Consider the following 25,686-nt stretch of genomic DNA (forward strand, 5'->3'; position numbering starts at 1 on the left):
TCATCTGTGAGGTCAAATTTGGGCCAAAATGGCACTTTTTTTAAAATCTAAAAATAACGGTTTTGGCCCACTTCTTTTTGTGCATCATAACAAAAAGCTCTTTGGCCAACATTTTTTTCTTATTAATTTTTAAAAACTAGATCAAAATATCTAGGACCCGTTTTTTCATTTTTTTGAATTTCGACCAACTTTGAGAAATTTGCGCCAATTTCACCAAAAATTTCAAATATTTTTGGTGAAATTGGTCAAAATTCAAAAAAAATGAAAAACGGGTCCTAGATATTTTGATCTAGTTTTTAAAATTAATAAAAAAAATTTTGGCCCAAGATTTTTTTTGTTATGATGCACAAAAGAAGTGGGCCAAAACCGTTATTTTTAGATTTTAAATAAAAGTGCCATTTTGGCCCAAATTTGACCTCACAGATGAACTTATCAAGTCTTTACCATCCTAAATATGTATACTTTTATATACTTTAGACCAACAATTTAGAAGTTATGAGGCCCGAAAGTTTCCATAATTCCAGGGTTCAGACCAACCTTAAACGAATAATATCTCAGGTGTTCATTTTGACTGGGGTAATGAGAAAAATATTAGCTTTTTCCGACACCAAAATCTCAGTTTTGATGAAGAAAAATGGGGGGATGAGGGTTATCGATCGGGTCAAGGACCTTTAAGATATACCAATCCATATCTTAAAATGAGCCCCATGCTAATCCAAATATTACAATCTCTATACTGGCATTAATCATAATTCTAATCCCAACCCTAATCTAGATACTAATCCCAGTCCTACCTCTAAACCCTAACTCCTAAAGCATTTGGGTGGCAATTTTTATCCTGAAATTTTCCACAACTATAATTTTATTTCACCCTGAATTTAGTAGTGATGTCTGTGCTTTTAACCCGTTGTGCCGAAAATGTGCTGACAAACATTTATATACCGCTCTGCAAGATTACAGTGTAGGTAAACATGCTTGATCTGAATCTGGGACTAACAAAATATGCACCTACATCACTACCAAACTTTGGGTGAAATAAAATAAATGTGTCTTTATATTAAGCCCTTATTGTAAAGGATGCATTGATTCTGATGGAGAGTTCTCTATGAATGCTATCTAAGGTAAAATAACAGACATTTCATCTACACAAATGGGTTGCATGCCCTTTGCTTACCTCCTCCATTCATCATGCCAGACCTGTCATATGGTCCTCCTGGAATCAACAGCTCTCTTGCATCAAACATAGCTGTAGTCATGAAACGTCCACCCTGTTCAAGGTACACAATGAATAAAGAATTTGCAAATTTAATACCATGTTGATTGCATAATGTGAACAAAGATTATATCAGCTGATGTACTCAATACCAGGAAATATTTTTGCCCGTAAGTCAAATTTGACTTGGGCTAATAGCCGAGGGGTCGACTTCACCAAATAAATAAATAAATTTCGAATTTATATAGCGTCTTTTTCCAGCTAGATCTTGAAGGATTCAAAGCGCTGTAATTTTGCTGACATGGTGAATCATCACAATCAGATTGCATCATCTAGGCCAGTTGCAGCCGAACCTGGTGCAGACCTATCCGCACTTAGATTGTAACATCCACCATTTATCTGTGCAGCTCCCCAAATTCCATCGGGTGAAGGAAGTTTTTGATAACCAAACAAATTATCACCAATTTTTTAATGTGTGGCAACCAACAGTTGCCACACTGCTTAAGTCCCATCGTCAAGTCCACTGTAAACCTTGTCTCGGTCAAAGCTGGTTTGTGCACTAAATAAACTGTCTGGCCACAAGCTCTAAGTATGTCTTTTCCGATTGGCCCAAACCAAATCTTATTTGCGTTTAATTAGCTTTCAATCAACCACTGGGCTTCAGTGGTTGATTGACAGCAATATATTGATATAAATCCACACAATGCATGCGAATATGCGCTGCGGTTTCTCTGGTATGAAAGGCGACATCAGAAGATCAGAAGCAGTATCCTACATCAAATCACAATTTCAGGAGGCCTATCTATTTAACACTGACCAAAGTGAAAACGAAATGGTAAAATCCAAGATGGCATGCATCTTACTCACCGGGTTGGATGGGTTGACCAGCTTGCGTGGCTTGCTGAACTGGATCATGCTTTCCTTCAGGTTGTTCAGTGGACCTTCCACCAGGACTTTCTGTTCCTTGTAATGGGTCAGCAGGTGGTTCCACAACGGATGACGAGAGAGAACTTTGGGGTTGCCGACGATTATCACGCCATATCTAAAAGATACAAATACAGATGTTTAGGGCTAAGTCCGCACTTGGATACTAAAAACTTAGAAAGAGTCCATGGTAAGATGAACCACCACCACAAGTGTGAATTATGCTATGGGACATTGTTATTCACGTTTTTGACTTATCATATCAACACCACTGGAGCAACATACTCCAAAATTTGGAAACGATATTGATTTAATGGCAGGTGTCAATGTAAGATAGAAAACAATATATATACAAACCTGAACATCATCCTATAAAATGACAATTGGGCCTATTGATGATTAAAATACAAACATATACATACATGTAAATATTTCTATAGCGCTGCTACATTTAGGTAGTGTGTGTCCCAATGATCATCTCCAAATTGTCCATTCCCGAACAAAGACCTTTTTTGTTGCCATCCCAATACTATGGAACACATTTCCGGAACAGATCCGCAAATCACCCACTCTTGCTCAATTCAAATCACAGCTAAATACCCACCTGTACAAAATTACTTTTCTTGTGGAACTTTTTTTCCAATTGCCAGTCTATTTCAGGTGCGAGGTGCAACATATGAGAAGGACCTGCGTTCAGCTGACATAAGGGTTTTGATTGTATTGTGCTCAGTCAGGAGTGTGGCATCAGTGGCAGAACGCAGGCCAGCACACGCAGGGAAACACAAACAGAAAGGTACTCAGGAACACTGAAATAATAATACTAACCTGCCCCTAGTAAGGGCCACATTGAGACGTCTAGGATCGTTGAGGAAACCAATTCCTTGATGATCATTGGCCCTCACACAGGACAAGATGATGTAGTCTTTCTCACGTCCCTGGAAGGCATCCACACTGGCAATCTCTACGTCCTGATAGAGCTTGGTATTGAGGGGTCCACTGTACTGCATGTACTGCACTACAAATGCCCTCTGACCTTCGTAAGGAGTGATGATTCCGATCTGCTCTGGTTTGACGCCAGCACGGAGGAAGCGAGTCGTGAGCTTCTCCACATTGGATGCCTCAGTTCTGTAAGAATGAAAACAAAAGAAAAAAAAGGTAAACATAATGTACCTATATTCATGTTTTTGTAGATCAAGCAACTCCATCCTTCCTTACATATTTATTTGCCGTTTATTTACTGTACTGAAGTTGAGTGAATTTGTAGGAGCGCATTATATAGCTCTTCTGGGGCCTTCAAGGAGAGCTGTTTAGAGCATTTACAATAGAATGTACAGGAGAGAATGGTCAAATAAGGAGAGCTAAAAATCACTCTCCTATATCAAATTTAAGGAGAGCAGTAGAGAGTGATAGCTCTCGCTCTCCTCAAAAGGCAGTCCCTAGTACTCTACAATCTTTTTAAATGAGTTGAGTCATTTTTTTTCAAACCTGATTTTTTGAATATTTGTAATGTTTACACATTTCCCAACTTACACCTAATTGGATTCAGACAAATTCATTGTGTTTTTAGGACAACAGAGCAAGTCAGATCATGATTTTAAATCCCCTATAGAGCGCCACAGTTATGCGGTCATGATTAGTAAGTTTTCTTCCATTTTACCTACTTAGCTTGGTTTAAAATGAGCAGAAAACTTTCCTGACACTTGTTACTGATAATATTTCATAATATTTGGCAAAGAATAAACAAATTAAAATTTGATTGAAATCTTGTATTAAGGCTTTCTTACCTATTCAAATAGGATGTACCGGAGCTGGCTATCTCTTCTTGTCCTGTCGTGGTGTAGAAGAACATAGGTTTGTCTGCTTGAGGCCAGGGAAATCCACAGCTCGGTTGGTTCTCTCAGCTAAAATTTATAATGGCATGATGATATATAAAATAGTACTGAGTACTACAAGGTGGTGCCTAATTTAAACTTGAAACATGTTTCTCCCTTACTTTTCTACAATCACCAATTACACAATTTCTTTATAACAACTCAAACACATGTCTAATAATTAATTTAGTGAATCTGAAAAAAAATATAGAATCCGGAGTCTCAGCTTCACTTTGATATACATACAATTTGTACCATCAGTTTGAATCAGCTATGCTTTACTATTCATATGGTTATGAATTTGACAGACTGCCAAATCCAGATTTGTCTTTTGTTAAATTCATGTTTTTTTGCGCATGAATTATTTTGAATTAGCTAACAAGGAATCAGGGCTTTAGCTCTAGAGGGCAGCATATCAAAACGGTGATCAGCGTAAGTGAAAGAGGACGGCAAACAGGGTTAGCTAGTACAGATGATGCTAATCAATGTTAAAAAAAGTGATATGCTGCCCTCTGTAGCTTAAGTACGGGTCCCCTGCTCGCTAATTCAAAAATAATTTATGCTAACATAAATTTAACGAAAGACAAATCCGAATTCAGCAGTCTATCAAACTCATATCAATATGAATTTAAGCACGAACAATGCTACTAGATGATATAAATTTTATAAATTACATTTACTACACGACAATTCAGAGGTTCAGGACACAAAAAGGGGTAGTGAATTTATGCTTCAGGTTTCCAGTGGAAATATGCCACCAGGTCCATTTACAAAACACATCAAGTAAGAATTACTAAAGTAATTCAAAGGGATAATTTGTAACTAATACACACCTGACGTGACGCCATTTTGCAGAGAGCCCTCGTAGAAGATGTTCGACGGGAACTGACTGAGGGAAGGATGCATACGATACTGAACCTGCAATCTGATTGGTCGAATGCCCAGTACAACGAGGCGCTCAAATAGAGACTGAGACAGGCCCGCATTGGCTGCCTTTTTGCACATCACAACTGGACCAAGCTGGCAGTGGTCGCCAACCAAGACAAGCTGCAAGAAAAGAAATTACCACAACATGTCACAGTCATCACTACATAATTATATAACTTTATATAAGCTGTGGAGGTAGCTTGTTTTAAAAATTTTACATTAGAGTATGTAAGGGTTTTTCATTTAATACCAAGTCTACCATGTGGTAAACCATTATTGTAACATTTACTGAGTTGTGCTCCCTCATTTTTCTTTTTAATTCTTATTTTTTCATGATTGTACTTTTACATGATCAGCACTAATATCTATAAAGATATCATAAATAATTGAAAATAAAAATCACACTTTACAATGGTCTTTGCCATTGAAAATGTGTTCAATTTATGTGAAATAGACCCCTGGCCCTGAACCATGCATTTAGGTATCTTTTGTCTCTTGTGTTTAAACAAAATAATCTTGACATATGCCCATTATGAATCAAACAATCAATCAGTCAGTCAATCAATCAATAAATCAATCAATCAAGATAACTCACCTGTTTGCATCCCAACACCGCAGGAATCAGGCACTCTGCCTCGGTTGCCTGGGTGCTCTCATCAATCAGTACGGCTCGATAACGGAACTTGCTAATCCGTGGATCCCCAGCACCTACACAGGTGCAGCAGATCACATCGGCATTCTGAGAGAGTAAAGGAAGAAATTGAGATTAACTAATAGACTTTTGACCGGGCAGGGACAAAATTGGAAATTGCTCCGTTTTTGTTGAAAATAGTTTCAAACTCATTTTTTTAAAAAAAAAAAAAAAAAAGCCCATAAATTCACATTGAGTTTCTTTAACCTTTGCTGTTACCTTTATAATAGAAGCTCCTTAGAAAGTTAAAAAATCCTATGAGAGGAATACATTGGTATGGTTGTCATCCAGATTCTATCAACTTTGAATTTGAGCCCTACATAAGCACCATTTTTGTTTTTTGCAAATTAGCATTTCCCCCAACTTCCTTTTTTCTATTTTTGTGGTTGTTGGGGAGATCTTTTAGAGATATTTCCAACAAAAAAACATTGAGGTTCCAATTTTGTCTAGGTCAAATATAAATTGACTATAGTATTCAGCAAGGACCTTCAGCATTGCCCTACTGTTCGTGCTGATTATCATGTAAAAAGAACTAGGTCATGCCTGGGTTACGCGATGCTACACAATTTGTTCGGCGAATGAGGTGCCAATGTGATGATGACAAGTTTCAATTAGCCAATCAGAGCCAAATCAAATGTTCTTTGGCATTACCTGCATGAGTTCTCTCTCACAGTTGCGCTTCAGAGCTCTGAATCTCTTCTCATCAGCACTGGACAGTTCTCCAATCTCTTCCTTCAGAGCTTGCAGTTTCTTCATCTCCTCGCTGCCTTCCATGTTACGTATCTGAGGATGCATAAAAAACATTGTGAAAAAAATAATTTGTGCTGTCTTTTCATCCAAAGCATATGCTTAAGACCCACGGAATTAAAACCAGAGAACCAGGACTCGACCGCCATCTTGATACAGGCATGGAGCAAAAATTGGGGGTATTCGATTTCCCTCGGAATGCGCTCGAAGCATTCGTTGTCATGCAAGCGCGACATGGATGATGGGCGCATTTGAGAGACGCACTTGATGCGACCTGCACGCGAGTAACAAGACGCTTCAGATGAGACGCAGAATTGTTTTCGTTCGTCTCCGCGCACCGTCGGCAAGGACCTGAATACCCCCAATTTTCTCCCCATAGCTGACGGCGCGATTGTATGTGGCGGTATAGGGAGTCCCGGTTCTCCTTCTCTAATTCTGTGTTAAGACCAGACTACCAAACATGCCTGCCAACACAGTGGAATTATAGGAACACTAGGCCGAGGGTACTACCGTGGTGGCGCTTCATGGAACTCAACCTCCTGACAGTTATAGATATTGGGTATTTTTAAGATGCAGGGAAGCCTATATAATATGGATGGATCTAAAATCATCAAACTTGATGTAGGAATGCTGGAAAGAATGTTGATCTTAAATATTGCTGTTGGTTTTAGGATTGAGTTTACTATTATCAGGATTTTCAGAAATAAGAACTCTTCCTACCTTTTACATCAAAAACTAAAAAATAGGAGTTCCCATTAAAAACAGTTATTCCATGAAACCTATACCAGCTCTGTGAAAAACTTGCATTTAAAAGACTGATGGCACCCATGCAATCAGTCAAAGTAATCTTCTTTTTGCTCAAAACAGCTGATTTTACATGCATTCACCAATTTCCGCTAAACTCAAATCAACTTTTGGCCAAAAAACGGCAGATTTTACAACAACAAAAATTCTGGGCAAGTAGAACAGAGTATTTTTTCATCGCCTAACCAACCATACTTCTTACAAAGTCACAATGTGTTTGTTGACTCATGATGTGTCAGGAAACCAAATAAGTGCTATGAAACCCTACAACTTTCATCCTGTTCTAATTTCTATGTTGCACTGAGAAAATAATTAATCAACATGATAAGACTTTGCCTTACCTGGTTATGGAGAGCCAGGAAACCTACTGGTGAATCAATGGCTTCTCTGCTCTTGGCACAGAGACGCACCACTTTGAGACCAGTCTTGTGGATTTTCTCTGTGAGCTGGTCCACAGCGATGTTACTTGGTGCACACACTAGGACTTGTCTATGTGGGTACAAATTATGAAACATGCAAGTGCTACTGTTAAAATCAACTAAACCCTGACAATTTAAAATTGATTAAGGATGTCTAATATAATAATAATAATAATAATACAAAGTACTTTATAGCACATTGCAACAGGAAGAGGTCGCAATGCACTTTAAAAACACCATAACAATAAAACATAAAGCATGCAAGGCAAAATATACATGATAACATCAACTTTAAAACAACCATCATAATAAAATACACAGAGTTATATAATAAGCATCATCGAAGCAAGAAGCATACAGGGCCTCAGATTTTAGTTGTGTTATCAAGATTTTGTGTTATCAGGCCTGTATTATGTATCAAATGTCCTTTGGACTTGAAAAGCATTTTGTGATATTAGGAATTTTGTGTTAATAACATATTTTGTGTTAATGAGTTTCCACTGTATTAAAAAAAACCCAGTTTCAACAACATATGTATAAATATATTTATCTATAAAAATCTTAGGATATCTAACAATACAATCCAAACACCACCACTCTTCGATTTGAGCACAGATGTTCATCTACATCCTTGTCAAGTGGGCTGTGGACTGTCTAAAGAGCAAACTGGTGTCCTAAAGCATGCCAAAAATAATTTTTAATCATAAAGCATGCCAAAAATAATTTTTAATCATATTCTGATTATGAAAGTTTTAATGTATACAAGTAGAACTAAATATAAAATAAATTCACCCCTCTCTCTCTTACGCTATATAGAATTAAGTTTTCTTACCCCAAGCTCTGCTTTGCTAGATGGTACACAATTGTTGCCGATGTCACCGTCTTGCCAGTACCAGGTGGGCCCTATATGATACAAGAGCACAATGAAAATAATTGTAATGCATGTTTTACCTCTGTAATTAAAATGGTAGTATATTGCAAAAGGTGCAGTAAAGGCAAAATGGATTTTGCAAGATACAACAGAAAATGCATCTTTTTTTTGATGTAGTAACACTGTGGACTGTGAATCCTTCCTGTGCATCTGACAGAATTCCCATGTGTGGGTGTGGGGTGCGTAAGTGTTTGCCGGCAAACAAGGACACACAAAGATTTTTTCACCCTAAACTGTGGATTTACCTCCAACTGAGGACAGTCCTCAGTCTCAAACTGCTGCAAAAGACCTCAAATGCATGCTAAATGCATTATAGTGATATTTGCGCCAAACTGCGGACCATACGTGTAAAAACTAGTCAGCAGTTGATGGATAAAATTCCGTTTCGTATCATACACAAAAAGAATCCACCATTTTAGTCCATGGTTAGGCGATGAAAACACAATACACACGTCTGCGGTTAGATAGCAGTACACATTGTTCTCGGTTGGCGGCAAACACACAGGGGCGGGGGTGTGTGGGGGTGTGTGTGTTGGGGGGATAGGGGCTTGCCATTGCACACACCCACAAACATACAAAATAGGCATGTGAAAAGAAAGCAATTAAATCTTACCTGAATAAGACTGAGAGGTCTAGTTAACACTGTGCGCACAGCAGACACTTGCGAGTGGTTCAGTTCCGGCAGGTGCGGAGCAGAGAACCTCTTGGGCAGGTTACACTTGAGCACCATATTCTCCACCTCATGACCAAGAAGCTTATGGTATAGATAACTAGACACTGCCGTCTCATCAACTGCCAACGTCTTCAGTGCACTCTGCATCCTGTAATGTAATGAAGAAAGAGTTTAAATCCAGAGAGTCCCACTCAGATTGCCCTGTGCATAATGCTATGGCAAATTTGCCATATTGGTTTGTCAAGGTTTGTTTCAAGGCGAGCAAAATAGGGTAGAGCCGACATTTGTCTTCCGAAATTGAACAACAATTTGGGTCTTTAAACTTGAACATTACAAATGTTTGTATACAGCACAATGCATTACACACATAACACACAAGCACACACTTTAAATAATAGCTTGTCAGCTGGGCGTATGTCAAAAAAAGCTGGAGGTACTTTATTTTAACCTCCATGAGTGACATGCAAACATGGCGAATCAGTACTCTTTGGGTCCAATCTCTTTGATGATGAATCATCCAAGTTGCATTTCAATGGAAGTTTATTGCATAAGATAAGAATGCGTAAGCCACATCTCTTTTTACAGACAGAAAAGATGGTATGTCAAAGACGTGCCACTTGCAATTATAGTCTGTCTCATCTCTCAAGTTGAGAGTAACACCATGTTGGATTTTGCAGTGGCAGATTCAACTCACCTCACGCATTTTGAATCTGAGGTTACTCTCGAAGAATAAACTATATACTACCGCCTATAACATAGGCTACAGCATATAATTTACTAGTAAATAGACAGGCTATAGCATATAGTTTATTCTTTTGATGTCAAAATATGGTGTTATTGGTTTCAGTTCATTCATTTAGCTAAACAAAGTATAGCATTTGTTCAACAATGAGGCATTGTAATTGTACTCCGGGTTTCATTTGAGTTTTTCCAAAAAGAAACTAAATGAGATGAACCATGTTGATTGCAGTTAGAGATACCTCTAGATCTTTGTCAAAAAAAATGGAACTAAGCCAGGGGTCTGGGTGCTGGCCCCAGCAGGATCCAGGGGAAGCAGCCTTGTTGGGGAGCAGAGACACAAAGCCTCCTGAAGCTGAAGCATTTTCAAGAATGGATACCATATTTACCACATCAAATATGTTAGATTTCCTTGAAAATATTCATCCTTTTTTATGGAATTTAATTCTGCAATTTTCATATTTGGGAAAAAATATAATCGTTGAAAAACAACCTGTTTCTTCTTTCTGTGGACATTAGCTCCTCACCTGTCAAAAGATGTAGATTTCCAGACAAAATCTACGACAAAGTTCTGTGTGCAGTTGACGGGGATGCCGACGCCACTCTTCATCTCAATACAAATTTCATCACCGTAGTCTGTAAACATCGGTTCAGGATCACATCAATATTATCAAAATTATGTCTTCAACTTAAGATAGATTTAAATTGTGGGATAGGCTTTTACAACAGGAGTTCATAACAATTAGTCCCAAACAGAAATGTTTGGTAGACTCATAACCGGTGCGATCTTACCTTTCCCATGTTGATTAAGATACTTCTTGCATCGATCCCGAGATGCGAAAAAACCAATAGTCATTTTGTCCCACATAAATGAATAAATAACAAAAAACCCCCGATCCCCCGGTGGACTCACCCAAAAGGTGACGTCACACCATATGATCGTCCCTTATCCGACTTGGGATCCCCTACCGGACCAAACTTGTAGGGGTGGCGGGGTCGGGATAATCAACATCGGAAAGGTAAGATCGCACGGTTATGAGTCTACCAAACATTTCTGTTTGGGACTAGACTCAGTACACCGGTCGATCTTACCGCTTCGATGTTGATTAAGATACTTCTTGCATCAACATCTGAAAGATCGATCTAGCAAGTAACCGACGGATGGAGGTACAAGATTGGTCAGCATCTGATCAGGGATCGGGAGCGGTAACGATGGTTTTCGCGAGGTCAGAAAATATTTTCCCCAACGGTCGGGAAACAAAAAGACCACGCGATCACAGACATAAACCTCCTTACTTAATAAGTTTGGTGGTTAAGAATAGCGACACTGGTTCTTACCATGCTGAGTATTCTGTATAGTCTGAAAACCTGGTACCGTACACCACCGTATTATGATCGCCCGAACAATGTCCCGGTAAACCTCCCGCCCCGTCTCTGATTACTAACGTAAACGGAAGTATCGTAGAGAAGGGCGAAGGTGGCTTCCGGGACACCGCCTGCTAGATCTCCTCAAGGGACAACCGAACGGTATACCCAAGATGATGAGATAGCTCGTGTCGAGTGGGTCGTGGGCCGCGAAACCTTCGCGAGCCCCCGGACCCCACCAACACCTGGACCAGCCATTGCGACAGCGGCTGGACCGAAAGGCTCTGTAAGGGTGATGAATGCGGTCGTGAGTCCTCGCAAGGCTTGTGTTCGGAAGAAATAGTGCTGCAGCGCCTTATCGGACACCCCAGCCTATCTTTGGCTTCAGCGAACCTTGCCCAACCCTGGGGATTGGAGAGGGACGAATGTCGGTATGCACCGCGCCCGTTCAGTGAGTCACGAGAACAGAGCCGAAACAGTGTCGCTCCAGTGTTTGTGAACACGGAAGCTAACCTCGAGACCGTGTGCAACTCAGCACCGCCGTCCCGAAGCCAACGCCAAACCGGAAAGCCATCTTGAGAGTTACGTATTTAAGCCGCTTTTGACGGAAGGTCAAAAGGGTGACCCTTAAAGTAATCTAAGACTGTGTTGGGATCCCTTAGGAGGATCACTTTCCTTTTTGGTAGACACTCGTTGAACATACCGTCGAGGCGTAGACTAATAAGGTAACCATCGGCTATGATAGTCGACCCGTCTCGAAACAACCTCGGTGAATGGAGAGGACAGCTGACTTATAGCTGGCCCCAGTGGCCCGCTGAAGTCTTGCTTGGAACTTTTCTGTCAGAAACTCCGGAACTAGCAGCACAGAGGCTCCAGCGGGAGAGCTATTTGTCTCATTGCACCAAGCGTAGTATGGAGCCAGACTCTGGCTATACGTACGGAGGGTAGACTTCCGTCTAGCCCAGGCGATGAGAAAAACAGCTTCTGATGAAAAGTATCCCTCCGCTGCGTGTTCCCTGGTAAGGGCCATGCAGCTAACTGCAGGTGCTCTAGTGATAGACTGGGTACCTCCGCTCCGGGCATCCGGAGTAGATCTGGTACCTGGGAGTGCCAGCGGCCTTGCCGCTAGCAGAATGACAATGCAGTCTTCCCACCCGATCTTGGCCACCACCCTCATGAGTAGTGAGATCGGAGGACTGCATAAGCTGTCATCCCTCCCCAGTCTATGGACAGAGCGCCCACGGTGAATGCTTGGGGTCCGCGACCCTTGAGCAGTACACCGGCAGTGGATGATTGCGATGAGATGCGAACAGATCTTTCGAGGGGTGGTACAGCCCCTTGAAGATCGTCTGAGCGACCTGCGGAGCAAGGGACCATTCTGCTGGTCCCGACACCCTTCCTCGTGACAGATTGTGCGCGAGGATGCTGGTGACGCCCGCGATGTGTATCGCTCTCATCGTAATCTGCCTGAACTTGCACCACCCTATCAGGTGTCGTGCATGCAGGCTCAATCGTGGTGGCCCGGAGTCCCCTTGTCTGTTGGGGTAGGCTACCGGTTGTGTTATCCGTCAGGACAACGGTATGTGATTCCACGATCACCTCCTCGTAAGCGAGGGAGGTTGATGTGAAACCCTGTCTCTATGGCCCCATAGGCCCGAGACGGAGTCTCCGTGGATGTGGACCCCCAGCCCCGCTTTTGACGCTATGGTCGTCACTACGTGACATACCGGGGTGCAGGAAACCTGACACCCTGGGTCAAATTGGGCTGATGGGTCCACCACCAGAGTTCCTCTCGCGCGATCTCCGACAACGGAACCGCGAGGGATATTGGGTGACGACTGGGCCTGCAAGCAGGCTAGAAGGTGTAGTTGGGTAAGCCTAACGTAGAAACGGCAGTACAGTACGAGGTCTACCATACTGGCCATTAGACCTACCACCTTCATCCATGCCACAGCGGGTTTTGCCCGAGACTCGGCCAAGAGTCAGGCACACCGCACCATGTTCGTCACCCGCTCGGGTGAGAGCACCGCGAACCCCTCCGTGAGGGTGATCTGGGCCCCTACAAATAGTGGTGTTCTGCGTCGGGACCACGCTGGACTTTTTTGAGCTGATCAAAGACTCCGGGGTCCCGCACCCTACGGACTCTCAGCCCCATGGGACCCGTAGTCTTCAGTGGAGTGCGTCCGTATATGAGCCAAACGTCCAGGTAGCAACTGATGTTGACACCCTGTGCTTCAGGTACGCTGCCACCGCTCTGACCAAGAGTGTTAAACACCCTGGGGGAGATGGACAGCCCGGATGGCCGGTATCAAAACTGGTAATTTTGATCCTGTACCTAGAAGCGCAGATGCCTCCGATCTTGAGAGGCGATTGGCATATGCAGATAGGCGTCCGAGAGATCTAGCGATGCTGTTCCCATGCCCCTGATGGGGCAGGCTAGCACCGAGGCGAGAGTCCCCATTCTGAACCTCTTGGGCCTGAAGAACGTGTTCAACAGCCTGCGGCCCGGATGGGGCTCCTGTCGCTGGTCTTCCTTGGAGCCAATGGCTCCAAGATCACCAGTAGAACGGGGGTAGACCGGGACAATCGCCCGCCGTGAGAAGCTGTGTGATCCCTGTCAGTAGTGCCCGACGCTGGGGGCCGTCTGACGGCACTAATGTGGACCTCTGAAATGTGCAGACGAATGTGGGGAGACTGGGTTGCCAGTATGTAACCCCCACTCACCACTGACCATACCCAGGCGCTTAAAGAGATGGTTCCCCCCCGCTGCCTGCAAGCCATACTCGGTCGCCCACTGGGAGATCCCCTGTGGAAAAACGCTGAGCCCCCAGGAATGCTCTGCCTAGCTTCCCTTGGAAGAGCGCTTGCTCTTCTTCGGGCTTGCCAGCTGTTCCTGTGCTACCCTTGCGCCTCCCAGAAATGGGTGCTGCAGAGGTAGTGGGCTCGGGTACTGTTGGTGGTGCACGGCCTGCTGAAGTCGGAGCTCCTACCCATGGTAAGGGCAGTTTCCGACCTCTTCAGAGTGCTCCGTTGGTAGCTTCTTGCACGCACGGTCCTCCACCGTAGCGCAGAAGCATCCAAAGAGAAAAGGACCCTGCCTTTCCATCGCGTTGAGCGATTGGAGTGGCAGGCCCCTCCCGGCGCTGAGTGGACACCCTATGGGCTAGGCCCATGGAGCTCTCGTTGAGGCTAGCTGTTAGCACCGCTAATAGGCTCACCTCGGAAGAGCTCAGATGTTGTCTGAGCGTGATACGCTTGACGACATCTGGGTCCCTCTCGGATCCCCTCAGGTAGGTCCGTGGTCCTCCGCGTTACACGCAGAGGAAGCGTGCAAGCACGCGGCGTCATAGCTCTACTGAGCTCGACAGCCCCACGATATCTACCCGTGAGGTTTGCCGGGAATGAGTGCAGGCGTCCCCTGTCAGGAAGCAGCAGCTGAGCATCCTACTGAAAGGATCCCCTGGTCCTCCTCCATGGACTCCCCCTTAGGGGGTGTCCGGAGGAAGATCAGTGCTGTTGCTCCCCTCGCGGGGCAGCGGGGGACGGAGACTGTAGTGATGTCACTACCGGACTCAGCTTCCGACTCCTTTCCCTCGCCCACAGTATCCGTGATCATGCTCCGATGATGACGGTAACTGAGGACGGGCATCTGAAAGCGGGTAAGAAGGCATAACCACTGTGTGGCTCGCCGACTACCTGCCAGCAGAAGAGGGAGTACTCCCGCAAGACCCTGAGGTATCCGCCATGGCACCACTGGGTCCGCATGCTCTCGCAGCCGCCGTCGTCCTAGCGCTAGCAGCACGGGCCTACCCTGATCAAGATCTGGGTTAGCCCCATGCCGGCTGGCCTGGTCAACAGCTGATGTTGGTACTGCGTGGCCATCGCTAGGCGACACTTGCCACGGTGCTAGGCCGTGGAAGAAACACCCTGCGGCGGGTACCACGGGCATACCCAGCCGGCAGCTGACCCTGAAAGGATCCGCCACCAGGGTAACCCCATGGTACTGCAGTACCAGCACCGCCTCCCCTTGTTGCCACAGAGACTGTGGCGACTAAGGCATGGTGCTGCGGTACCGGTGCGGTATCAGCGTGGGTACCCGTGAGGGTTCCCAACTGTGGACCGCTGTACCCTCGCCACACTGCGTTCCCTGTTTGGGGGATCAAGCTGTGTGCTGGCGTGGTACCGGCGCGGTGCTAGCATGGGTACCCGTGAGGGTTCCCGGTTGTGTACCGCTGTAGGCGCGTGGTTCCAGCGTAGGTGCCCGTGAGGGCTCCCGGCTGTGTACCACTGTACCCATGCCTCACTGCGTCCCCCGCAAGGGGATCAAGCCGTCTGTATGGGTTCCCCGCTATACCGGCTGTCCCTTGGCTAGAGGGAGCTTGCCTAGTACCACGGGTAGCTGAGCGTGCAGATACCCCGATCAATCACCTCGCCACCTGAATAGGCAGCGCCAATCAATGGAGCTATGCCCTGTTGATTTGACAGTGATCGATCAAGAGAGGTAATTGACCCATTGACGGTAATGGATCACCCACGCTCCGCTGGCTCTCGAGGACATAAGTGGGTTGTTGATCAGCTAGGCTGTTCAAGCTACTTACTGTACCCTCTAGAGCTTCGCCCTTAAGGTCGCTGTGTGTGGCGGACCACTCACGGCAGCTATGGGCGGGTGCATAGCGGCTACCACTGAAGTCAAGCCGTAGCTCGTCTTTGTAGCTGCCACCGAATGCAGCTGGGTCGCTCTCCCGTGAGAGCCCGCGAGCCCAACCCCTGAATAATCGCCAGCCAGTCCCTGTGGACAGCCAGCAGCTATTCTAGGGCCCAGGGTATCACTCGGCGGTCCCGCCATGGGACGCTGCCGTGTGACAACCCCAGTTGGTTCTGCTAAGACTACACCCACAGCGTTAGCCGCGGTATCGTCTCTGTTGAACCCATGCATGCTAGGGTTCAACCCAGGCAAGCCCGGGTACCTTTTGCATGCTGCCCGTCAGCTGGCTACTACTGTGGCTGTTTGAGCCCGTAGATATGCCTGCAACAGACGGGTGTCCTCCTGCTAAAACCCGTGAGGATTTTCGCTAGAGGACTGGTATCCTCCTGCTACAAAACCCGCTAGGGTTTTCGCTGGTGGTTACCGCTCTGCTGCCTGCTACTTTGCTCCGACGTATAGTCAGTGCTTTCGCTGGCTGCTGGGCCTTTGGCCGCGCTAGCAGTCCCGGAAGGAACCGCCTGCTTGGCCGGGGACCGGAGCCCCCTGACGCAGACCTGCCATGACCCATAGGGGCTGTCACACCAGAATCTGCCGTATCGACTGGTATCCTCCTGCTGCAAAACCCGCTAGGGTTTTCGCTGGTGGTTACCGCTCTGCTGCCTGCTACTTTGCTCCGACGTATAGTCAGTGCTTTCGCTGGCTGCTGAGCCTTTGGACGCGCTTAGCAGTCCTCAAGGAACCGCCTGCTTGTCCGGGGACCGGAGCCCCTTAAGCAGACCTGCCATGACCCATAGGGGCTGTCACAGCAGAATCCACCGTGATCGACCTTACCAGTGCCCTTGGTAGATTTCTTCTTCGTCTTATGGCGATGACGGAGCCTATCCCAATCGTCAAGCTGGAACTCGGAGAGTCCTAAGCAAAAGAAAGACATCTAGAAGATCGTGAGCACTCCCTGTGGGTGAAACAGAGCGGGGGTGGGTCCCGCTCCGTCACCAGGGAAGGGCAAGCCCGACAGGGCCGAGGCGAGCGAGGAGAAAGGGGGGCACTACCCCCCAACACGCGACTCAAGCCCAGTAAGCAAACCTGAGCACGGAGGCTGGTCGCTAACGTTAGTGGTAAAGTAAGGACTGGCTAACTTTATTACTAAAATGTCAGACGGGTCCCTACCAATCCCCACCGTATGAATATCTGATTAACTCGTCTTTATTGGACGGTAATGAAGACATAACGATAGAGTAATCACCCTAACATAGCAACAATAACCTACCGTACATGAAATACAATGTGTATGTACAAACATCTATTGTAACTTACAGGCTGCAATGGTTGTTTTACGTGGGAAACAAAATGAATGGCGTCAACGAAATGCCATTTTGAATTGCTCGTGTGTCCCGTGATACAAACGGAGGCACGATATGTAGCTAAGTTTTGGATCGTTTTTGTCACTTTTTCGCCAGAAAATGCCGTCAAAACTATCCTCAGCGAACAATACCGGTTTGGTTTTACCTAAGGTGTGAAACTACAACCGTATATCTCGCTTGGTCGAGAAATTGATACACAGTGCTATGAACAATCGATAGGCACGCCTGTGTCAGTCGGAGACCAAGGAGGATAAGGGCGATCATATGGTGTGACGTCACCTTTTGGGTGAGTCCACCGGGGATCGGGGTTTTTGTTATTTATTCATTTATGTGGGACAAAATGACTATTGGTTTTTTCCGCATCTCGGGATCGATGCAAGAAGTATCTTAATCAACATCGGAAACGGTAAGATCGACCGGTGTACTGAGTCTAGCAAGTGTTTAGTGGGTTCGCTGTCAGACAAGTTTGGAACTGTCTAGCTTTCGTCAGGAGTAGCTCTGACTTCTTCAGGACAAAGTACCTTATGAGCAGGGACAAGCGATTTGCGCGGAACTTTCTTTCCGCGCAATTTAGGGATACATGATTTGCACTGAAAAAAAAAGTTCCGCGCAATTTGCTATTTTTTTCCGCGCAAATCGCCTGTCCCTGCTTATGAGACATGTAGACATCAATCTATGGCATCACCACCATCTGGTAGATGTAGATGGAGACATTCAGGGCTACAATCCCCTGTCCGGCAGTCACGGACAACCACCGTCAATTTGAAGTCGGGCAACCCAAAACACCAAAATTAAGCAAACTGATGTTCAAAAAGAAACTTCCCGCACTGCATGCTTAATGTCTTGTCTGGTGATCACCGTATCGTGGTTGAATAAATGATCAAGTCTAACAAGTTGATTCTAAGTGGACTTGCCTGATGGCGGAAATTTAAAAAAACTTTTGCGAGGCCTGAATACAGTGTTACATTAGGACATCCTCTATTACTACACAGTTTAGAGTACTATAGTTCAATGACCTCCCAAATTAGTACTTCATCTTAGAGCTACACTACAGTAGTTCTACAGACACTGCTATACAACTTCTCAAGCAATGACCTTAACCTATCACGGTTCAACATCAAAGGATACTGTCTGGGATCTTGACAACATGGCCGACTCCTGACCACGGCTCTCTCAGGTCTCCAAGGTAGCGAACCCTCAGTTCATCACCATGCATAAGCTTCAGATCTGCATTCAAGATAAGATAAAGTCAGTTTCAGATTAACAACATTCATGTAAATATCTTCTATCATTGATTAAGTAACTGCTGATGATTAAGGAAATTAAGGAAATGTTTGCTCCAATCTCGGCTGTTTTATAAAATATATATTTAAATGATAAACAAATGTCAATCTTAAGTGAACGATGCAAGGTCTTTACAACGAGGTATGCCACCTATAAGCTGTGCTTTATTCTGTGCACACTAAATTTTTCATTTTAAAGAATAATTTAAAGTATTCTTTAAAAAACATGTCAGAGGGTGCTAGACAGGGGGTGGCACACCACACATTAAAGTACTCCATGAAACATGAATTACCTTCTTTCTTGGGGAACACAAAATAGGCTCTGGTCTTCCTGTTAAGACCAATGTCCCATCGCAGAGAGATGTTGTCCTGCGTCTGTGTCTCCTTCAACTTCCTGTCATAATCTGCTTCCATTTTCACCAAAGGACCAAAGATGTTCTGGTACATGTAAGCATCTTCATACCTGAAAAAAAAAGTCGCAAAATTCATATAAAAGTCTCTTAAATTTTGATGATTTTCATGCTGGATTAGCCATTAGACTGCATAACACTGGACCAAATTGTCACCCATACTTTTAATCTTGCTGTTAGCTGTCCTGGAATGGACAGTGAAACAACCAATGCTAATATTTTCATTGGGTAGGAAAAACCTCCTTTGTACTTGTGGCCCCTGAACATGTTTAAAACAATACTGCCAAGAGGTTACAAGGGAGGTTTTGCTTTAAACATGTTCAGGGGCCAATGACACATAGGAGGTTTTCCTGCCCAACGACGATATGCAATTTAAAAAATATATTTATTGATCAGCCGATTTCCTAAACTGGAAATTTTATCACAATTTACATAGTTTTGGAAGCATAAATGTGCTTTTAAAACTGTCAAATGGCACATTGTTGCAACAATCGGCAAAGATAAAATTTGACATCTTCACACCTGTTTGCACAGACCTTTTGCCCAGACCTTTTTGGCGCAGTTTATAACATCAACATGAAGTTGTGTTCTGATTGGCTAATTGAATATGTCATCATCACATCAGCACCTCATTCACCGAACAGCATGGCATCGTGTTATGCACACATGGCCTAGTTCTTTTTATATGATCTGTCAGCCAGTGTAAAAAGTCTTTGCAAAATAGTGTAGCAAAGGTTATACATCCATACTTTTATTGACCTCACCCATGGCCAGGTTAGGCCATTGAATTCAATAACCATATTTAAAGTGAGCAGTCGAAGCTACATGTACAATGTATGCCTAAGGATAGTCATTATAACACTAACAGAACAAATCATTTGCAAAGATTCATGCAATAAGTATCAAGCAATTATGATCAAATTAACCTATTTGGTGGGGCAGTCCGGCAAAATAGCTTGTACAGACTGATTACCCCTTTTAAGCTTACCTCAGCATAACAGATGCCGGTTCTTCATCCACTCCTGGTTTCTCCAGATCTTCCAGTGTTGCCTCAGGGGTTTCCTTCCAGAGTTCCTCCAGCCTGTTGATCTGCTGAGCCGATATCTGTCTGGCTCTCAACTGCTCCTGCTCCGATGGAATCTTCACCAACCATTTCAGAAAGCAGCGATCTTGGATGAGGGGCTGCCACTGGCTTGGATCCCTGAAGAAATATATGATACAGATATACGTGACAATTTCAACATAAAACACTTTGGTCCATATGCACAAAAGAATTAGACCGGGTCTAATGTTAGACCTGGTCTAAGTGGAATTTAGTCTCAGGAGAAAGGACATTTTCCTGTACATTTGCTTGAGTTATTTTGTATTATTTTTAACTTTGCATTAAAATCTTTAGAATTTGCTGGCTACTATTGGAAGGAAATAATAGTAAAGGACCATTCCTGATGGAACTAAATTCCACTTAGACCAGGTCTAACTTTAGACCTGGTCTAACTCTTAAGCCAAAGTCAAATTGTAATTTTATTATTTTTTTACCAAAATGCTGAAATAATAATAGTAATAACTGCTGGGAAGGGTTTCTGCTCATTTTAAGGGGGTACTACACCCCTCGATAAATTTGTGTCTATTTTTGCATTTTTCTCAAAAACTAATAACACAGTGGAAACAAAAGTTATGTATATTACAGGGGCAAGGAATCCAATTACTACACTGGAATTTCAGTGACCCAAGACAAACGGTTTGTTATTTATGATCAGAAATAAGGTACCGCTAGGATGTACCTCATTTCCTGTCATATATACTGAACCGCTTGTCTTGAGTCACTGAAATTTCAGTGTAGTAATTGGATTTCTTGCCCCAATAATATACATAACTTTTGTTACCAGTGTGTAATTATTTTTTGAGAAAAATGCAAAAATATTCACAAATTTACCACATGGGTGTAGTACCCCCTTAAGCTGATATAACCAGGTAAGTGGAAGAAACCCCATTGGCTATTTTGGGTACTTAAAGTCATAATATGACTCAATGTCAACATTGCTCTGTTAAACAACAAACACAACAAATTTGGCTAAATCCATTTAGGTGCAAGTTGGGACTTGTGTAAACACTACAAATATGCCAAAAAAAATCAGGTTTGAACAAAATTATCCAATTTCATATTATAAGATCATACATTATGCCTTTAAGAACATGATTTTTTTTAAATAGGAAACTTATATGTAATATGACCTTTGATTAACCTTTGTCTTCCCACAAACTTCCTAGGATTTAATTCATGTTTGTTATCAGTGTGAAAATGCACGTAGAGACGGGTCTCACAATGATTAGTAATGGGCTCATGCCACAAACCTATTTAAAGACATCATTATAGCATCCGCACAACTTTGAATTCAAATTTCAGACCTAGAAAATATGTACATCCTTCAAAGTTTAACAAAACTTCCACAAGGGTGGCAATATATCCCACAATTTCTTATGTATATAAATTTCTTTAATTGGGAAAGCAGAATGTCGTTCTTAAATTTCCCTGAAAGAATTTTCCTGGATTCCACTTTTTTTCCAGGCATATGTCAATGTTTGTCATCCAAATCACATACTATCATATCTTAAAAGGATGCCTTATGTGTTTTTTTAAAATTTATTGTCATCTAATTTACTTGATATATTAATTTTGAGGTAATATCACAATATTGTAATATCATGTTCATTCATAATAGAAAGAAGCATGCTGAAATATAAAATAACAAAATGAAATACAACAATTATAATAATCACACAAGGTAGCCTTTTGAGATACGACAGTATGTGATGCAGACGACAAATTATAGCAAAGATGGATCCTGCGTAACACAAAGTAAAAAAGATATTGCTATCTTTTAAATCATACTGAAGGCAAGTTCACCTTCAATGAGTTCTTATCATTTTGTAACACCTTGTATACCCTCACCTTCCTTCTTCTCAAACTTTCCACAGAAAACTATACTCTCTCCCTTTCAAGCCTCAAAATAAGCAGATCTGGACCAGGAGCCAAACGTTTAGAAAAAGTGGCTCCTGGTCCGTGATCATCTAGTGAACCAGGAGCCATTTTAAAGAGCTTGAGTCATTTAAGGTTTTACCGTCAGTAACTAAACCTATCGATTTAAATTTTTTTAATTGACATATTTTGTACATTAATATGTGTAGATAATAAATCAGGAAAAAAAACAAGGGGGTGCCGGACCTCACTTTTGAGCTACAGCCGTTTTAAAAGAGGTGTACATTTCCAAAAATCTCTGTACACTTCAATGGCAAAATCAGCAATTTGCCCAAAATATATCACCTTTTGCGTTGTATAAAAAAATTGTCAAGACAAATTTTTTTAAATTTTATATATGTTATGAAAATGAAATAGCTCTGTAAAATCGCGCAAAAAAAAATGGGGGTACCGGACCTTGTTTTCGCGTAAATTGACCAAAATAGGTCAAAAAAGCATTTTTTTCTGCGACACCATGCGTAGTTAATTGCGTAGATGGATATTTTGGTGCGTACCAAAGCGCTGGTATACACGCGCGATCTGATGCCAGATCAGCGTTCGTTTACACATATGGCCAAAAAAAGGAATTGTCTGTTTACGCAGGAAAGTTTTCACTATAAAAAATTTTTAATGAAGCCTTAAAATCCTTAGCCTAATTCTAATTTGGTGTATTTTGGTCACAAACGGGTGTACGAAAGACTCCCATTCTGTAAACAGTTATCAAGTTACACAAAGTCAAAGTGAAGAATTTTCAGCTTTATGATAACTTGACTCGAATGAACAAAAAGAGGATTTATTAAACATGTTACAGCGAAGCGTTTGACACCATGGGCGGAAGTGTTTGACTATAATAGGCATACAATTATTATAGGCATAGGCCTACTTAGCATGCTTAGTCCCGTTTACCGAGAGGAAAGCTTTTTTGGTCACAAAAACTATAGGCCTACATAATTATCTCGAGGTGGATTCATATCATCAATGGTTGCAGTTCAATTAAAGCGAAGTTAAACACTGGGTTTCCTATAGCTGTAGAAAAACGTTTGGCCAATGATCATTTTTGTAAATGTATGACCTTTTTTTTTTGAAAAGTTTTGATGGTGTTGTCTATATCGCATGCATTATGAATTTAAACATTTAAATGTTGCATTATAAACTTTTAAAACATTGAACACTTGCTGCAAAACATATTCTAAGTTGGAACAATGTTGCAAAAATAATATATGTCTACAATAACATTTTCACAACATGTTTTTAATTTTGTTGTAGTGTGTTTCATTATGAAACGTTCTACTAACGTTTAACCTTTAATATAAGCCTATAATATAGTGCTTACCCAACATTTAGGCCAAAAATTATTAAAACGTATTAACCAATTTAACCAACACTCGTTTAGGCCTAATGTTAAAAAACACACCCTGATTCTGTTTGGGTATAGGCCTATAACTTCATACCATCTATTGGACACTACTGTCGTAGGCCTACTTTGGGGAGGGGGTCCAGGTCCGTTATCAGTGGAAGCACGCTGGCATTTGGTTTGTACATGTTGTATTTAATATATTAGAAGCGGCCACTTTTTTTGCGCTCAGCAAACATTGTTTTCTTTATTTTGTGGCCCTAGTTATCGCCGGTGCGCAAAAATAGCATCTACACGCATCGGTTCTCTGCGATGTCTGCAACGCAACGCCGAGCACGACGCGGGGTACGCACACGTTGAAAACAGACGCAATGGTCAAGTCGAAACGGGTGACGACGGTAAAACCTTAAATTTTCATTGTACACCTGAAATACTTGAACCAATTTAACTACCAAGCTTTATTTGAAAAAAAAATTGTAGAGCCTGGCTCACATGATTTTTTGGTGTGGACCAGGAGCCAAAATGTTATGACCATTGGGTAAATGGCTCCTGGGTGCCTGCTTTAATTTTGAGGCTTGCTCCCTTTTTTCATTTCTTACCAGTTCATGTCCTTGAGATTGCTCTGCGTGGCGCATGGTTGACGACACAGTAGCACCACCACAGAGTCTGCCTTGGCAGGTATGAACCCCAGTAGGAACACATTACGACACCCGCAGTTGTAGCATTCCAGGATGGTTTCACCGAGGGGGCTGTCTTTGTGAAGAGTGACCTCCTTGCACTTGGCTCGAACCAAGTGGTTTATGATGTGGCTGTAAGTGTGCAAGACAAAAAAATATGTGTTAACAATTAACAAAGTCTGTTCAATATGAAGAATTGCAAGCGTACAAAAGCAGAGAAATCTGATTTTTATACGGTCTCTTGCAAAATTGGGGCAATAGTAGGTAAAAATTTATGTTGGAAACTCTGTCGCTAAAATTCAAGATTCAAGATGACCATTACCAGCACTATCGACAAATGTACAACAGTAAACAAGGCAAAATACTGCCAAATTATGACCCCTGAAGGCAAATCACAAGAACAGTGGGCAAAATATTAGGTAAAATATAAGACTGAGACTGCATTTTGTTGAAAATATATTGGAAATAGCCTATATTTTAAGTGAAAATGGGCTTACTGTCTCAAAGACAACAAGTAGTATTTTCTCTTTATCTTTCATACGGCATGGCAGGCATTGCTTTGGGACAAAAACTGTCGCCTGGTTCCATAATTTTTATCCTCAATGGGCCACATTACGGAACTCACAGGTGTGGAACAACGCCTGTCACCAGCTAAATTTCACAGGTTTTGTGGCTAAGCCTCAAAACCTGTCTCTTGAAAATACCTTATAGTTTTAGTTAGATCCTTCATTATTGAATTATAAATAGCATTTCACCTCAACCACATATATCTCAAAAGTCAAATTGCAGAACATTAGTTGCTTCCTGGTAATTTGAAGGGTTCATAGTGCAAGAAGGTTCTATCTGCAATAGCTGCCCCAAAGCTATTTAACAATTTCTGCATTCTATACATTGTATACAATCTACAAATGATACCTGGCAGCAATTGCAGATTAACCTCTAGAAACAAGTCAGGAAGTCATTTCTCAAATTTCTTTGTTGCCACAAGTTTGACAAGAGCCCAATTTTCTTTTTTTTTCACTCCACCTCAGCGACACTTTCACGAAAGAAACCTGAACATATTGACACAATGCAACCACCCGTTGATATTCCAGTAACTGAAGCCTAGACTTAGCAAAGGTTATCCATATTATTCCCCAGGTGAAATGTAATTAGTTTTGTATTCACTTGTTTTCCAAATGGTTTTTAATTCCTCTCTACCCTAGTCTGTTAGCCAGAAAAGAAAAAAGAAGTTACCCGTCTGCAGCATATGCTTTGTGATTCTAACATTCCAGCAGTGTAAATAGAGCTTTCAATTTTTTCTTAAACACCAGACATGCTGATTAAAAATTCTTCCTTTATTCAAGGAAGTAAACAAATACTAAGTTCATATCCCAGCAAACAAAAAATGTTTTTAAACGTGTTATAAATAATACAACATTCAAATGTCAGCTTATATAAAAGTCACAAAAACATTTTTATAACGTTTTTATATGAAAAAACACTACAATGTTTCCAAATTGTTATTGTAAAAAATATTTTGGTAAATATTTTTGCAAAATATTTTGTCAACACTTAATAGTATGTTAGAATGTTTT

The 25,686-nt window shown here is 42.5% G+C and overlaps 1 protein-coding gene across 1 annotated transcript in view; it reads right to left on the minus strand.

The window, feature by feature from the left end:
• Positions 1-25,686, minus strand: part of LOC140159249 (regulator of nonsense transcripts 1-like) — a 62,367-nt gene that overhangs the window by 6,144 nt on the left and 30,537 nt on the right. Inside the window, 16 exon segments of the mRNA XM_072182657.1 lie at positions 1,175-1,268; positions 2,081-2,255; positions 2,963-3,262; positions 3,922-4,006; positions 4,009-4,038; positions 4,842-5,055; positions 5,531-5,674; positions 6,278-6,409; positions 7,519-7,666; positions 8,429-8,499; positions 9,141-9,348; positions 10,466-10,574; positions 18,498-18,596; positions 18,946-19,115; positions 20,051-20,263; positions 24,032-24,241. Of these exon segments, the coding sequence (XP_072038758.1) occupies positions 1,175-1,268; positions 2,081-2,255; positions 2,963-3,262; positions 3,922-4,006; positions 4,009-4,038; positions 4,842-5,055; positions 5,531-5,674; positions 6,278-6,409; positions 7,519-7,666; positions 8,429-8,499; positions 9,141-9,348; positions 10,466-10,574; positions 18,498-18,596; positions 18,946-19,115; positions 20,051-20,263; positions 24,032-24,241 (2,402 nt within the window).

Source organism: Amphiura filiformis, chromosome 8, assembly GCF_039555335.1.
Source record: "Amphiura filiformis chromosome 8, Afil_fr2py, whole genome shotgun sequence".
Taxonomy (NCBI): domain Eukaryota; kingdom Metazoa; phylum Echinodermata; class Ophiuroidea; order Amphilepidida; family Amphiuridae; genus Amphiura; species Amphiura filiformis.